Here is a 16,935-nt window from a genome sequence, read left to right as displayed (position 1 = left end):
GAAGCTTGAGCAGCACATTGAGCTACATCAGCTGTTTACTTGCAGAAACCAGTACAGTTCAGCTCCAGAGCTGGCTAAGACACCTCTGCATATTGCTGCATGGTTGCCTTAAAAGACCAGTGGAGAACCTCCATGACAATTGGATGCACTGTCCTTTAGAAGGGGTGCAAGAGTGTTTACAAGCCTAGAGTAAAACATTTACATTTTGAGAAAGAGAACAGCCCTGAACAAAGGGAACTACTCAACTTTTCACTTTGTAGAAGTCACATTGTTCTGAGTGGATGACAAGTTTGCAATTGCCAGAGAAGCTGATGAACTAAGATGAAGAATTAAGTAAGCTCTTCTACTATTCTAAAGAATGAACTGTTGGAGCCAGTGGCTAGTAGAAAAAAATATTAACTATAAACCAAGATATGGAAAATAGAAGCCAGGAGGAAATTAAATTGGACATAAAATCCTACTTAGACAATAGGTGCTCAAGGTTAATAATTTCAAATTACTGCTTCTGTGCAGAAACACGTGCACTGACAATGCTACTTCTGTCCTACAATTTCTCAAACACAGAGGGCTTTCTTTTGAGAATGAAATCTTGTGTAGGAAGTCCTGATGAACCACTGCATTAATTCCTCCATATCTATACAGCAACTGTTGACTATTATGTTAGACTATCTGACATTTTACGTTTGAGGTTGGATCAAACCCAATATCCAGGACCCTGCACTTCTCCAGAGTGTCAAACAATTAGAATTCTACAGTTACTGAGAGAGCTGCAGCTTAAAACATCTAAATATATTACAGACACAATTTTTGGCCAGATAACTGTAGCTTCATTAGGAAGAGATAATTTTTTAATCTGTATCAAAAGTGACTATTAGATTAGAACTTCTCTTAGACACACAAAGCGAAATGGCACTTCCTGTTCCATGCCCCCTGGAGTCTGTGATTTTAGTGGTGATGCAGAAAATGCGAAGACAGAAAGAAGGAAGAATTTATATAATATTCATCCTTGATAGAAAAATGGGCATAGGGCTTTATCAGACCTTTCCTTTCACCTCTGCCTGGCTACACTGAGTATTGGGACATAGCCTGCATTGCAACACTGATGAAAGAACAAAGGGGACGCATGGGGAAGAAAATGCATCTGCATCACAGCTCATTTGGAGGTCCACAGCTCAGCAGTGCAGGTATTTCCAGCCTGTAATTTAGGGCACAACATAGTAATAATTTCACTCCCAGTGAGTAACTCCAAATAGGTTAAGCCCAATTCAAACTGCAGACAAAGAGGTGGCCGAGTCATTTACAGGCAATCAGAACAACACACAGACTCTTCTCTGTGTTACATACAAAGTAAAAGTCAGGGAAGAAATAAAACATTTGGACAGAGTGATCTTCACTCTCTTCCAATGTTCTGTGTCCTTCACCACCTTGAAAAACTTCACCCAAACTCCCTTCAGTTTATTTTCACTACCTTAGCACTCTTCCTGAGCCCAAGCAGTATTTTGCTGAGCATCTTTATCATCTCAGTTGCTTCACCAGCTATTTCTATTGACTCAAACTAGTCCAGCATCTGTTCTCTGTGACAGCTCAATGTGGTTGATTTATTTTCAATTTATCTTTTGCTGTGTGCTCCAGAGCTTGTTCCATACCCCTTTGCTTGCCTACACAGTATTCTCTAATCAATAGTCATGTTTAGACGTTTTATTTTTCCCTTCTACAAGAAGAAATTTCACATTTCCCATTACACAATTTTCTTTTACTGACTTCTGCTCATTTTCCTGTGTGAAATAGCATGATGCTTCAGGATACACAGAGGTACAGGCTGTAAGACCCAACTCTCACTGACAGATCTTAGTATTCCTGCATCCTTCATTCATATTAACAAACCACATATAGCCTCTATTGTAATTTTAAAGACTGATGAGTGATCTCAGAATGCAAATCTCTTCTGCTTTCAGAACAGATGCATCAAATTATGCACCCACACAAGTCACCCACAGGATAACCCCAAAGAGGGCCAACCTTTCACAGATCAGAAACTATGCAAAGAGATAAATTTCTCCCCACATATATTTCTTCCCAGCCTCCTATCTTTCAGCATAGATGCCTTTGTAACCACCCTGTCAGGAAACCCCTCCTTTCCCATTTACAAGAGAGAAAAAGAGTCAGGGAAGACTGCTTTCCCCAGGCTAAAATTATCCTCTGTGAATAAAGCCTGCCTGCATGTGCTTTCCAGACAGCTTAACTTTCAGAAAGGTCCAAACTCAATTAATAACACTACTGGTCCAGAAGACAAAGCTCATTCTTAAGGATGTAATGTTGGTACTTCCTGAGGATCATATATAATGCAGCTTTGAAGCTAAAAGGCTTTTTAAGGTTTTCTCCTTCTAATGCTTTTTTAAATCTTTAACTCTTCATTTAGAGTGGATGAATTCAAAATTATTTCTCCATCTGAGTGGTATTTGCTTTTCCCTATCTATGAAACATTTTTGGGGAGTTCGTTCCCAATCTTATGTAGCAAATTAATGCACTGACATTTGCACCAAACTGCAACCCCTCTGGCACAGCTGCTGCTCTTTATTTCACAGCTTTTATGGTGAGGCTAGCCCCACATCTGAGTCCTTTAGCAGCTACTGCATGAGTGCCAGAAGGGTGCTATGTACTTTCCTAATTTCCCAAAAGCATAATTGCTACAAACACACTGTGGACAGATACTGGGCATTTATGAAAGTAAGTAAATGTGGATTTAAGGCTAAAATTACCATTTAATCTTTCAAAAGGGTATTCTCCTTTTTGGAGTCTGATCTAGCATTTTTGAAGTTCTGTGGGCTGACAAAGCAGCCATGGAAAATTCGGATTATAATTTGCACAGTCACTTCTCATCTGATCAGTTCAGCAAACTAAGAAGCAAGAGTCAGTTCTGACAAATCGAGAAGCAAGTTGTGTCCTGATTTTTTACCTCTGAATCTGAGCTGTCAAGTTCAGCCAACGTGGGAGCCTTAAGGAGTCTCTTGCGTTGCACTGTCACTTGTGTGGCCCCGTTCTGCTTTCCTTGGGGTGCCAGGCTGCCGTTCACTACAGAGGCATCCCCTAATTTTCTTCCAGCCTCTGGCGTCGGTACATCTACCAAAAGAAACAGAACAATTGGTGTTTGCATCTGAAATGCATTTTGCCTTCTCAAATCTTACTGTTAAGGCAGTACACACAAAAGGAAAAAAAAATATTGTGATAGCTGTATCTGTGCAATTATTTTACTTTTAGTGGTTCACTGCTCAGACAATTACAGGCAATGGCTTGCAGTACAGAAGCAGTATGAAAGAATGAAAGCAGTGCAAAAAGCAGCATTGCATAATGCTAAAACCCAACCTCACACCAGTACCAATCAGCTTTGAAAAAATTGCCTGTGTTAAACCCGAAAATATTCTTCCTTCAACGTACAGCCTGTAATTAACTGTGTAACAAGGACCAGAAGAATGCACAACCATATCTGGGCAAGTGGGTTTCCAGTGAATCTGAAGACAGCACCACACAGAAATTAGGAGGTTTAGAATGGAGTGAACCCAGTTTTTCCTGTGAGGACAGAATTGCACTTTACTCTGCAGGATACAGAGAAGGAATGAAAATGAGGTAAATAGTGAGTGTTCACCAAACACAGGCATGGCTCTTAGGCTGGTTTGGCCGTTTGTATTAAAAACAGGTCTGTGAGGTCAGACCTTCAAGGAACAGCAGAAACATGAGGATCCAGCTCTATTTTCATCTACATAACTTTTACAAGGATGTAACTCCACTGAGTAAATTACTCAGGATTTCTGCCAGTGTGCAATGAAGACGCATCTTGGATAATGTAAGCTTTGGGTCTGCTGTGCTTAGCCTAGCTTAGCTTTAGACATTAAGATAATGACCTAGCCTTTGATATTTCAGGAGAGCTTAGAGTTTGGTCTGATAAATCAGTTTTATCCCTGTAAAAGTACAAAGTACAGTATTCCAATCTGAAGAAAATTATGTTGGAGGGACAAGGAAGAGAAGCTTTTAATCTCCCATCTGCATGTATGTCTAAGCAGCTGGTCTTTCTACAAATGTGTTTTTCTACTCATGTAATTATAGGACTCCTTCCCCAGCCCTGTAATAACAAGGTACCTCCAGGTATTACAAGGCTAGGGTAATGATGAGTAATTATTCCCATTTTTATACATGGTGAAAAGAGGCACAGAAGGTCAAGTGACTTGTACCTTAGGTTACTGGGAGGACTATGACAGGAAAATGGTATCACCCAGATATTCACAGTGCCAACAATGCAAGTACTCACACATCATGTGGAGTTCCTTACACAGTTGCCCTGGTATAGACAGTCACTCCTGCTACAACACCATCTGCATGGATAAAGCCATCCTTGCAAATGGTAAATCAAAGCTACAGACTACACAAAGCACAGCTACAGAAGCAGGTCTGTTTAACAACATTCTCACCACAGCACCTATTGAAATAAACTAAGAAAATGAATAAGTTAAACCAATATACATTTTAAAGAATTATCCAGGTTATTGTTAAATGCTGGAAACGGATCTAAAAAGGAGAGGGGGTGCATTATAGTTGCTGTATAAATAATATCTTCAACTGGGAATATAAGAAAAGGCAATTATTTGGGCTAATAAAGTCATGGTGACATTCCAGCCCTATGAATCTGTGTACTACAGTGTTATTGCTGCCTTCAGGTCCTTCCTACAAAGAGCTGCAATCAAAGACTTAGACTCTCTAACCCTTACTTCCTATCTTCAAAGGCTTTGCTAATGGGTGTCCTGACTACCACAATGGCTTATAGGTCATGGGTTTTCTTCCTCCTCGATTTCTGTGGGTACAGCATGGGCGTCCCCCACATCAAATGCATTCCTGCCCTGACAGCAGCTCAACGCAATTCCAGAAAGGGACAGCAGGAAAACAAAACCCAAACTGCCTCCCCTCCCTGCTCTCAGTTCTTGAGACCTCCTATTTAGATGGCATGTAGCTGATTGAAGAAGTTCTGGGTTCCCCAAATGAGTAAGAAAAACCTTTGATTTGCCTTTGGATGGCACAGGGCGGTTCCTGAACAGACCGTCCAAGGAAGCAGCCCCAGCACCACCCACACAACAGCCAAAGGTGGTGCCCCTTCTCCTCCAAACCTCCTGGGTGGGGACTCCCCTGCCTGATGGTAGGGAGGATGAAGAATGCCCTGTAAGCACTGCTGGACCCACTGGGAGATAAATGATAGGAAGACCAACAGCACTGTCCACCTGCCAAAAAGCAAAACACACAATAGGCCTGGGGAAGGAAAAAGGGGGGACAGCACCAGACACCCCCTATGGCAGGTGATGGAATGTGCTTTCACATAAAAAAAATGTTTTCTGGTGGTTTTTGTTTGTTTGCTTGCTTTTTTCCCTAGGAATTTAGGAATCTCTTCTTTTTTTTTTTTTTCCCTAGGAATTTAGGCCAAATTTCTTTAGGCTTTAGAAATGGAGCTCTCTGGTCCATTTGGAAAGTAATTGATGTAGCAATCATGATCTAGGAAGCCTAAACCAGTTGTTATTTAAAGTCAGGCACATGTGAGTTGTTCATGCATATTGCTGAGTTTATCCTATGTCGATTCAAGTCTTCTTGAAATACCAAAGAAATTTTAGGTGAATCAAGAAGACAATCCATCATAGTACTTGTTTTCAAGGTTTCTTCAGTAGGAAATGTGATTTATCACCATTCTTTCCTCTAGAGAAAAAAAAACAGGGAGTTTTTGCAACTTGCAAGCACTAAAGAATAATTAAAAAAAGAATAAAATTAGAAAACAGTCCAATCTATAAAATCCATATATCCATATATATAAAATACAATCTATAAAATCTATAAGATCCATTTGATCAATCAAGTTCAATTTATCATTCTTGCACTTACACTACTGGATTCATGTGAATAAATTACCATAATTTAAGTAAAAGATCATGAAACATTGAAATGTTTCAACTCAAACTTTGAAACATTTGAGTTTCAACAAACAGATTTCAAGAAAAAAAAATCTAAATTTAAAACCAGAATCTGTTAGCAGACATAGACCAAAAAATGATTAGTTTGTTTAAGCTGTTTGAGTGATCTGTTTGGACAACAGAAACATTCACAGGTGACGAATAATTGTACACTGTCACAAACAAGATAAAATTATTTAGGACAAACAAGTCAAAAGTAACAAATAGACTAAATCTTATCAATACGAATATGGCAGAAGAAATCAATGGACAATTCACTGAAACAAAACCTAGATTTATTTTTTTTTAAATGGATAGTAGTTTACAATCTCTAGGTTCATAGAACACTTAAAGGTTTTGAAGATGATTTCAATGGTATTTTAAAAGGCTTGTGTGAGTAATAGCCTGGGGTTAAGAATTTATTAGAGTCAGACCAGACACGCTGAGGAAGTGTCATTTCTCTGTGTTTTCAGGCAGCAAGTACAATGAATAGTACCTGAAAATTGGATGATTGTGCTTGGTTTCTTTTGAGATTTTCTCTAAGCTTTCATTATAACAGGCAAATGAAAGAAGGCAAGGTCTTGATTTGATTACTTGATCATTGCGTTGGTCTCCCCTGACCAGCCTTAGGAAGGGGGAGACAAAAAACCCCACTGTAGGATAATATGAAATGTGTCTTTATTTACATGTAAGATTATGTCTCGTGAAACAAGGAATTAAGCAGACAACAAATTACATGCAAACCTCAGCAGTCATGTAACCATATGCTGTCTACTTCCTAACCAGCTCTCCTTGGCCAAGAGTGATGACAGAAACCTGAATTTTCTTCTATGCAGGAAATGTACTCCTTGGGATTATAATTTTTTACACTGAGTTTAAAGGAAGGCTAAGATGGATTTGCAGAATTATTATATGTTTGCTTTTTGCTGGCTATTATGTCGATAATACGGTGGGGCATATTACATAATGAGTAAAAGAAACAGAGATGTGCTCATTTCAGTGGACTTCAGATGTTGAATTCAAACCTGAGGGCTAATAAATCAGTCTTTTGCTGTGTTTGCATCCCACGTGTCACTGTGTTATGTAAAGAGTTTACAAAGACCTGGTGAAGCTCCCACTGGTCTGGGAGAGACATAATCTAAAAGTAATAATCCCCATGAAATTTGGTGTTAAATGCAACAGTTTCCTTCTCTCCCTGCACACCTCCCAGTTCCCCCCTTTCCCCAAAATGTACAAACTGTTTCTGAAATAACAACTACAAAGCAGCAATGCACACAGCTTTGAGGTAAGAATTGGAGTGTTAGGAGTGGCAATGACTGATCTTTTGAGCTGCATTCAGCACTGGATTGAAATGAAGCTGCTTTTCAGCTATTTTTCTCTTGGAGGAAGTGGGTAATGACTGCCCTGATCCCCATGGTTATCTGAGTACCTCTCAGGTAACTCACTACAGGTGGCTACCACTTGCTCCTTCTATTCTACCAGAAGGAAAAAGCAGTGTAAAAGGAGACCCCAGGAGCCCCTCCTCTCCTCAGGAGAACAGCAGGCAGATGTGAGGAGCTGGGCACTGTGACACACCAACTACACTGGCTTGGTGCCAACAAAAGTCTTCTCAGGATTCTGCATCCTCCCCATCGCAGGCAGCATGAATAATAGAAACCTGCACTCATCCTTTAGCACTTGGCAGGAAACACTTCTCTTTTTCAGCTGGTTTGGGGGGTTTTTGTGACAGCAATTCCATCAAGCAGAGTGCAATGAAAGCAGTGAAAAAGCAAGTGTGTGCAAGCAGTGATGAAAGCACAGTACAGCCTCTCTGCCTCTAAAAGAATGAAAAAAGGAAAAGCACGCAAAGCAACAGCATCCAAAATTACTGCTTATCTGCTTACTATCAATATCCCAACCCATCTAATTCCCTTGTACTGCTCATCTGGTGCCTCACATCTACCTAACTGGAATGTTTTAATCATCCGGAATTTACTTCTAAGGACACTTTATCAGATCACTCAGTCACGCCATATGATGCTACTTGCTGAGAACCACATGACTTGCAAAAACAAAACCAATCACATTTGGGAGATGGATAAAGAAACCAGGAAGAGTTCTTCAGTGGTCAGTCAAAACCAGCAAATCTAAGTACAGTACAGATTTTTAAAGCTCCTTCTTCAAAATAAAAATATTATGGTTATGAATTAATGGATTACAAAATATTTTTTGGATTTAAACAAACGAGGATGTCTCAGAATTCTTAGAAAAGAAAGGCAAAAGAAGAAGCAGACAGACACACATAGAAAGACAGATCTGAACATTTCCCTTTAGCTGGTCACTGGCATATTCAGTTTTATATTCTTAAAACTAGAACTTCTGGCATATCTGAAAGGAGCAATACTTTTTGAAAACATAAGTTTGCCTGTTTACGCTTCCATCTGAGGCCCTGGGGACCCTGCAGCTTTTCAGTGGAGTAAAACATGATGCCATGGACATATGTAATGTGAATCCCAGCAGACAGCTGGAGTAGCTGCACCATACACCACGAGTGTAAGGTTTCACAAAAAGGCTCGAGCGGCATTAACAGCTTGTCACTGCCTCTGACAGCAGAGCCTGTTCCTTCCTCCCTTCCACCCCTGCTCATCAGCTGCCCTCCTCAGCAGCTCTCTGGTCATCTGATCAGACAGTAGGCAGGTTTCAATCACTAAAACAGCAGAAAAACAACCTGGTAAAAAATATTTAAAGTATTTGTTCCTGGGTTACAGGAGTTTAACACGGTCCTCTTGTGAATAAATGAGCAGGACTGACACATGAAGGGGGAGCATCACATGCTTAGAGGGGAGCCTGGGGAGGAAGGGAGCAGGGAGAGTCCCTCCTCCCCTCTCAACAGTGGCAAGCTGTTTCCTTGGCTCAGTCAGAACAGGGAGGCAGGTTCACAGATATGTCACTTGTGAACTGCCTTCCCATATTACATAAATGCCGTATTTTTAGGTTATAGTAATAAAAAAACTTCCATGTGGTCTTTCTAGTTCACAATATGCCAGCATTTCAGTCAGATGATGCCTTTCTGTGGGGAAAATAACCAGATGAGGCTAAAGGATGCATGGAAGAACTGAGGATATGAACTCTGTTGAAGTCCTAGATGAGATGTTTATATCTGTAACTCAGAGGAAGGAGGGGAGGTGGTACAAAAAGCATGGATTTATTTGGAGACTTTTTTGAGAGTCACCTAGTGGATATTAGGTATGAGCTAGCTATCTCCCCTGCCAACAAACCTTTGGGGCTGATTGTTGAATATTTCCATCATCAATGATGGAAATTTGGGGCCTGATCACCCTGGAAAGTTAGTGTATAATGAGGAAGGAATGAATTATATTCTGGCTACTAGACTATGTGACATTGCAGTATCCAAAGGGCAACAGGTTCATACAGCTGTTGCATGACCTAACTAATGGCTCACCAGAGGAAACCTGAACATTTATATTAGATAGTTGATGAAAGGTCACCTTTTGGATCCTCTGTACCAGCTATTACCAGCAAACCTCATTTTTCTAACAAGTAAAGAAGGAAGGTTTAGCCTTTTTGTTGGTGAATGTCTTTGATGTCATACCTCACATAGCTTTCACCATAAAGACACTGTAGAACCAACAGTTTCTTTCTAGATCAATATACATAGGTATATTTCATTTAATCTAGAAAGGTGGATGAGTTCAAAGCTAGTTGCAGGATCCTGGTGAGAAATGAAGTACTGCAAAAGATGGTCTAGTCAAAAAGTGAGTGCAAAGACACAGAAGTCAGATTTATCAATAAATAAATCAGACTTGAAGGTGAGAAGGTGATGCTGAACTCTGCAATCATTTTAAGAGTCTGGAATAGCTCTGGACCACCTTATTTTGTTTATTAATTTAAGCAGAATTGCAGCATTCTGGTGAATACACTCTGTATTTCAGGTGAAATGCAGATGTTTCCTGTACCTAGGCACCCTTTTATGGCAAGGCAAATAATAATAATAACAACTAATTTATCTAATTTTTTTATTTTCACTGACCATATCTTGGAAGAATCCCTTCAAGTTTCTTTCTTAGGTGGGAATTCAACAAACAGATGGAACAAATTTCACAATAAGCACAACAACCACGTCAGGTGGTGCAGCACGTTTTACCTGACAAGTCAAAACTGTAAGACATGCTAAGTGGCCGCATTGCTGTAAAAAAAAGAAACAAACACAACAAAAAAAGAAAATGATTCAGCTCTTAGAAAAGCAGAGGGAAAACGAAAACAAAATATTAACTCCACTTGAGACATTTTGGACTCTCTTGCTTAAATCCAAAATGTGTCAGACATACTACTGCTTTACTGTAGTAAAGCTCAAAGGTTGAAAACTACAGTAGCATAAACAGGACTTGCAAACAGAGCAATTCTATTACTAGTAAATTAAGATTTTTGGAATTCAATAAAACAAATATCAAAAGAAGAGACAAATATCTAAAAAATCTAATACTTTAAAGTAAAATCACCACAAAAGAGAAACAGGAGAAAGGGAAAGAGAGAGAGAGAGAGAGAGAGGAGAGAAAGAGCTGGAAAAAAACCTGAAAGCACAAAGCCACATTTCACACAAGTTTCACTGACCTGAAATAAAGATATTTCTAATTTTTTTAAGCATAATCTCCAATGATTATAATTAAACTAATAAAGAGAGACACCCAAGCTAAGCTTGCGCAGTCGAGCAATCCTCCTTGAAGAGGATGGAAAAAAAGGCCAAACAAAATCTGATTTGTGCTGATTCCTGTTCTTTTTAAAAACATTAGGTGCACTTTAAAATGCATCCATAATATTATTCTCTTCTTCCTGGGCCTCTGATGATTTTATTGTTAGATAAGAAAGTGGTCATATGTCCTTAATTTCTGGAAAGACCTCTCTATATTTCCAATTAAACAGCGTATTCAGGGAGCAGACCTTCAAAATATTCTTCATCTGAAAACAAAATTTCAGTGCACTAATCCAGATAGGCAGGCCAAGCCCAGTGACAAGAATGTGCAAAAATGCATCAAAATTGAAATCAGCTTATGTGTCTTCCTTGACAGGTGATTAACCTGCAAGCTGGTAGAAAGAGCCTGTCAGACACACATACCTCTGCCCTAAAAGATGTTTATAGAAAGGTTGTACTGGGACAAGTTTTGCTCATGAGAATAATTTAAAGTGCTGCATGCAGTAGGTGGCTGACTCAGAGCTAAATCCGGGAGTCAGGGAATTTTTTCTGTATTCATTAACTAGAAATGATCCAGAGGTAATAGCTACAGTAACAGTATCGAAACTTCTGTCCATTCTTAGCATAAAGGCACATACTTCTTAAAGCAGAAGGGTGTTTATCATCTGATGCTGAGACATTGATAAAACCTGCACATGAAACAAAGTTTTCTCCAAGCTCCATTAGCTCCACTTGCTCGAGTCCCAAATCCATGGCTTTAATTAAAAGCACATGTACCTCAAGGCTGGGCTTGTCTCGATGGCTTACGCTGATGATTTTTATGAGGTCACTTGAAAGCTCACTCCAACTCCTCTACTCAGACCTCTCCCTTTGAGAGCACGGTTCAACCCCATTGCCAAAGAAGGTTTGGACTGAGACTGGCTAGGGTAGGGAAGATCTTACCTGTGCCAAGTGTGGTGCAGAGAGAGGGACAAAGCCTGTGGCTGCTGGAGAACACATGCCATAGGTACAGCCTTAACACAGAGCAGGAACTGCAAGAGTACAGCCCCTACTCACCCCAACAGCCAAGTGTAGTTGTGCTCTTGACTGTATAAACTGAGCAAAAAGGAGTTTGGGACATGTGAAACATGTCTGGGACATGTGAAACACACCTTATGTTCCTGAATACATCACTGTAACGTGCTATTTTTTTCTCCTTTCTAATAGCAACAAATAGTTCTGTCCAGATGGTGCAAGTGTCCCACATGGCGTTTCTACTTAGATTTATAATCCTTAAACCTCATTACCTTACATGTTGTTACACTAAATTACATTCAGTGGTCATTTAAACTGTATGGCAGATCTATTTGTGCCAAACTGAATGTCGCTAACGTTACTCTGTTCCCAAACTCCACAAGCACATTCTTTTTTAAAAGGAACTTTAGGCGTAACAATCACTCCAATTGTGAGAAAGAATGAAACCTCATATGTCAACATAAGGAAAATTGTCTTAAAGGCCTTTGGTCTTTTTAGTTCTTCATGCCAGCAACTAATATATACTTGGAAAAAAGCTTGCATGCATCCACTTTTACACCTCCATTAATGTGGCATTTAATCCAGTCAATTCACTGACCTTAAAAGGAATTACCCCAGTTCCAAAACCCAAAAATTTAATGCTCTTACAAAAAGGGAAGAATTAGTGGAAGACACGTATCCTTTGAAGACAATGCCTTGAAATCGGTCCAGAAATCCTAAGCAGTAGTGGTTCAAAATTTAACATCAGTTTTAGAAACTGTTTTCTAACTGGGTTTGATGCCATTTATATCAGTTAGAAATGTGAAGATTTATTAGATCAGGTTTGCTGCCCCTGAGACAACATGGTAGTTCCCAGACGGACAACATATAAAACACTGAAACTGAATGTTTGAAAGAAAAGTAAAGAGTCATGCCAGATTCCTACAAGCTTCTTACATTTGGAAAAAAAGTCTAGGCCTGTGAGAAATGTTAATTGACACAGCAAACATAAACTGAATCCAAACCAGAAACTGGAAGGCCCAAAAAATCAGTATTTGAAGCATTGTTCTTTTACAAACACACGCAAGCATTCCCCAGACTCCAGCATGCACTTCAAAAACAATGCAACAAAGCAAGACTGATGAAATTGGTTTTCTCCAGAAACAACGGGTTGTCACAATCCACTTGAATCTGGACCAGTGCCTTCGGGCACACGTGGCAAGTACAAGTATCTTCCAAAAAGCAGTGAGAGAGAGAGTATGTATGTGAATTTTTGTACGTACATACAGTTTTCAGCCACAAGATTCCACATTTGCTCTTTAAAAATTCAGCTACTTCAGTTTTTCTGATACAGATAAATACAGTACACTTAAAGCAATCCAAGTCACTATGTAGGCCTGTATTTGTCATGCTTTTGCCATCAGAACCACTGAACTAATGCAAACGGGTGACTGCTGCATCGCATAGTATTTGCATCATTCTGTAGTGGTTTGCTGAAAATACACTGCAGGAATGAAATGCTTTGCAGTGCAAGTCTGAATTATTTTCCCATGAAAAGACCTACAAACACGTTTTCCATAACTTGGAAAAGGAAGCAAAGATTTAGATTCTAAATAAATGCAACAGATGCAGTAAACAAAATAAAAGCCGATTTTAAATTAAAATAAAGAAGTTGATGCTAACATAGGAAATAAAGAGAATAAATTAATTAAAAATCAACATGTAAAGAATACTTGCAGATAACCAAGGTACACTGCACTAGAGACAAGCAATACCTGTTCCATTCTCAGCAAATCTAACATAAACTGTCACGTACAACAAGCAATACAATACCATTCCATGTATCTAATACACTAAAAACTTGAATGGAATGAACTGAACCATTCCATTTCATATTTTAAAATATAACTAAGCACAAAGATTGCACAGCCCTAGAAAAGCCTGTGGGCTATTTCTTTTTCTGAAGGAGTAATTTTATCTTTGGCAACACCTGCACAGATGTGGCTAAAATTGCTTCTTCCTATGTGGGAAGTTTTTTGTGGATGCTGCAGGTAAAAACTGGCCACGTGCTTACCCAGCCTGCTCCTCCTTATCTCATCGGGGGAGACTGGACGCAACTTCCTCTCTGCCTTGATCTCCTCCAGGATCCTCTCATGGAGGCTGCGAGGCCGGGGCGGGGTTGGTTTCAGTTTCCTTGCCGAGGCCTTGGGATACAGAGATAATCATATTTACATGAAAAAATACATCCTTGAAAGCAGATTTCACACTTTTTTGGGGAAAAAAGTGGAATGCTGTGATACGATTTTACATACACTCAATTTCAAACCTGAACATAAATTGACAGAGGGTTTTATGCATCGTGGTTCCCTAGAGATAAAGGGCTGCTGGCAATAACAGCTGTTAATTGCTAAGTGCAACATACTACACACTGCTCCTTTAAGGGATCCTGGTCTATGTACAGAAGACAATATTTTTGAAAGCCCTGGCAGAAAATATTACGTTTAGGTATTTGCTGGAACCAAACATGCTTTGAAAAGCCCCTATTTGGTAAGGAATGAAGGCCACTGGATTACATACAGGATTTAATGGAGGTCGCGATCGGATGAAATCCAGGATTATTTCATGGGCGCTCTTTTTTAATCGAGGTGGGATGTCACCGTTGACCTGGAAAGGAGAAAGTGAAATATATATTGCTGTGTTTCACATTTATATTCATGCACATGAGATCAACTGGAAACTCACAACAACCCTGACAGAGCTGCAGTGTTCTGACACCTGCACCAGACATAAAATCCCACCAGTCCTGAGTGGAACAACAATCCATATGCAGAGCACAGGCAAGCAAAAAAAAAAGGTACTTAGCAGCTTTTCAGTTTTGCTGATGGCTGCAAAATAACTCCAACTGCAGCAGCTTCAAGCAGCAATATTTAGGATTTTGAAGTAATGAAATCAAACGTCAAGGCTGCAGTTGTGTCTATGGGAGAAGTAGGTTTCCTCACTGTAAATCACATATTTCTGTAGCAGAGGGGCTGGGTGAGGGTTGTTTCCTTTTTTTGTTTGGTTTTCTCCAGAGACACTTAGACATTTAGATGTAAGACAATATACAAGACACCATAGGGAAGAGTCATCAATTCACTATATGTACAGGATTTAAAGAAGGCGACGGAAGTTTTCATATCATATGAAGAAGGTATAAATTGTAAGCTGGGAATTAGTGTATGGATTTGCTTACAAAAAACCCCACCTGCCAGGTTCAGTCGTCACAGAGCACAGTGTCCAAGCACACTGTCAGGGACAAGAGATGTCATATGTCATATATATCCTTCTGCAACCTCCTCTTACTGCACAATAAATACCTGGCCATCAGCCCTGTCCTCCAATTTGACAGAAATTTCCGCAACACTGTATTTCTTAGACCAAGTATTCCATATTTCAGACTCCTTTTTTTTTTTTTTTTTCCCCAAGGGTCAGTAGCCTATTCTTGTTTTTTGTGGGACTCCATTCATACAAACTCTGTAGCCAGAAAACCTATGTAAAGACACGTGTCTGGTTTGCCAAATAACATGCCCTTTTGCTAACCACAAGGACTGCTGCCATCACAAAAAGGGATTTAAATGTCTATAAGGTCACCTGAATATGATCCCTAATTGAACTTCACCAATGCCATGCAGCTTCCATCCAAGCTCTGCTCACCTCAGGCATGCCCTGTGTCCAGGCTGAGGCTGAGTGACAGCCTCCTCGAGAAGATTCATCCCTTGCCCTCTAAGAAATCAGATGCAGAGTCCCTGCTGGAGAGCATTTAATTGCTTTCCTGAGGACTCTTTCTGGAGATATTCTACCCAGACACACTCTAAACTCAATTTGTTCCACCCTCCTTACTTTCCTTAGAGTGAATTTCATGTTGCTTGGCAAAGAATTCCAAGCTGCTAAACTCTGCAACATGCATCATCATCTTAAAAATAGTGCAGAAAAATTAAAATGGAAAAGGTTTATACTAAACCATGATTTGACGTTTCCTGATGAGGAGAATACTATTTTAAGGGGTGTGATTGATTTCTTCTGTTTAAAGACTGAGCAGTTTTTTGAGGCCAGCATGCCCTGGAAGATGGTTAATGAAATGACAAGTCTCTCTTCCCTGAGCTACTGTTCATCAGATGTCAAAGCTGATAGCTGAAGCTGAGAATTATTACCATCAGAACAGCCATTTTGTAAACTGATAATCTCTGCTGGAGCCTTGGGGAACAACCCTCTGTGTGACAATAGTCAATAAATAATACATGGCTCTGAGCCTTTCACCTCAGGGCACTGTAGGCCCTGACTTGTTGCCACCAGGGTATAATTAGTATCAGTATTACCATCTGATTGGAAAAACAGAAATGTAGGATTTGCTTAAGTGATTTTCCACAGGATACATGGGGAGCTGGTGGCCAAGAAAGTGGATGTTTTGCCACCAAGAAGCCAGGAGCAGGAGCATCAGTGGCAGAACCCACCTTTTCATACTTGGCACCCAAACAAGATCCTGACATGAAAGATACTGCAGGGAAACTTTTATCCTCTCTGTTCACACTAGATTTATTTATTTACTCAAACTAACTCTCCCTGTAGTGAGCAACTTCAAATGCATTCTTTACTTAATTAAAATTCATGGCTCTTGATTAAAGTCTCAATCAAAGACATTGCACAGATGCAGCCATGATACCCAGGCTGCAGGGGAGAAAAAACACCAAGGAAAAAGTTTGGGGTTTTTTTTTCCTCTCCACATAATACATCTCCCAACTACAAACCACTATTTGAATAAATACCTCAAAACACAGTAGAACTACCCTAAGCCTTCATGTGTGTAAAACAGTTTTTGTACAGCAGTAAGCATTAAAACAGAAAGCTTAACCAATTATTATAAAAATCAAACATAAATGTAGAGATCTAAACAGCTAATGCACAGAAAAATTAGCATGTCATCATGCCTACCAACAACCTGCTACCATCACATTTTAATATATAAATATGGATTTGCAATTTTTTTTTAAAAAAAAAGGCAAATGGTACTTTGTTACCTTTGGCTGAAGCCCAGAGCTTTAAAAATGGTGATCCCAAACAAGAAGGACATTGCTGATAACTTTCACAAAAAGTAACATCACCTATCATTGACATTCAATTATCTTAGCCATTTATCTGTTCAGCTATAAAAGGTGTCAGCAGTAAGTAGGAGAGTGCTATCTTTAAATAACAGCCAACGGGAAACTGATATTGTTTTGTACCATCAAGAAATTT

The 16,935-nt window shown here is 39.6% G+C and overlaps 1 protein-coding gene across 1 annotated transcript in view; it reads right to left on the bottom strand.

Moving 5' to 3' along the window:
• SPIRE1 (spire type actin nucleation factor 1) overlaps nucleotides 1–16,935 on the bottom strand; it is a 126,382-nt gene that overhangs the window by 15,278 nt on the left and 94,169 nt on the right. Inside the window, 3 exon segments of the mRNA XM_038162034.1 lie at nucleotides 2,957–3,120; nucleotides 13,739–13,868; nucleotides 14,242–14,328. Of these exon segments, the coding sequence (XP_038017962.1) occupies nucleotides 2,957–3,120; nucleotides 13,739–13,868; nucleotides 14,242–14,328 (381 nt within the window).

Source organism: Motacilla alba, chromosome 2 (genome assembly GCF_015832195.1).
Source record: "Motacilla alba alba isolate MOTALB_02 chromosome 2, Motacilla_alba_V1.0_pri, whole genome shotgun sequence".
Classification (NCBI taxonomy): Eukaryota; Metazoa; Chordata; class Aves; order Passeriformes; family Motacillidae; genus Motacilla; species Motacilla alba.
This window is presented reverse-complemented; position numbering and strand designations above follow the sequence as displayed.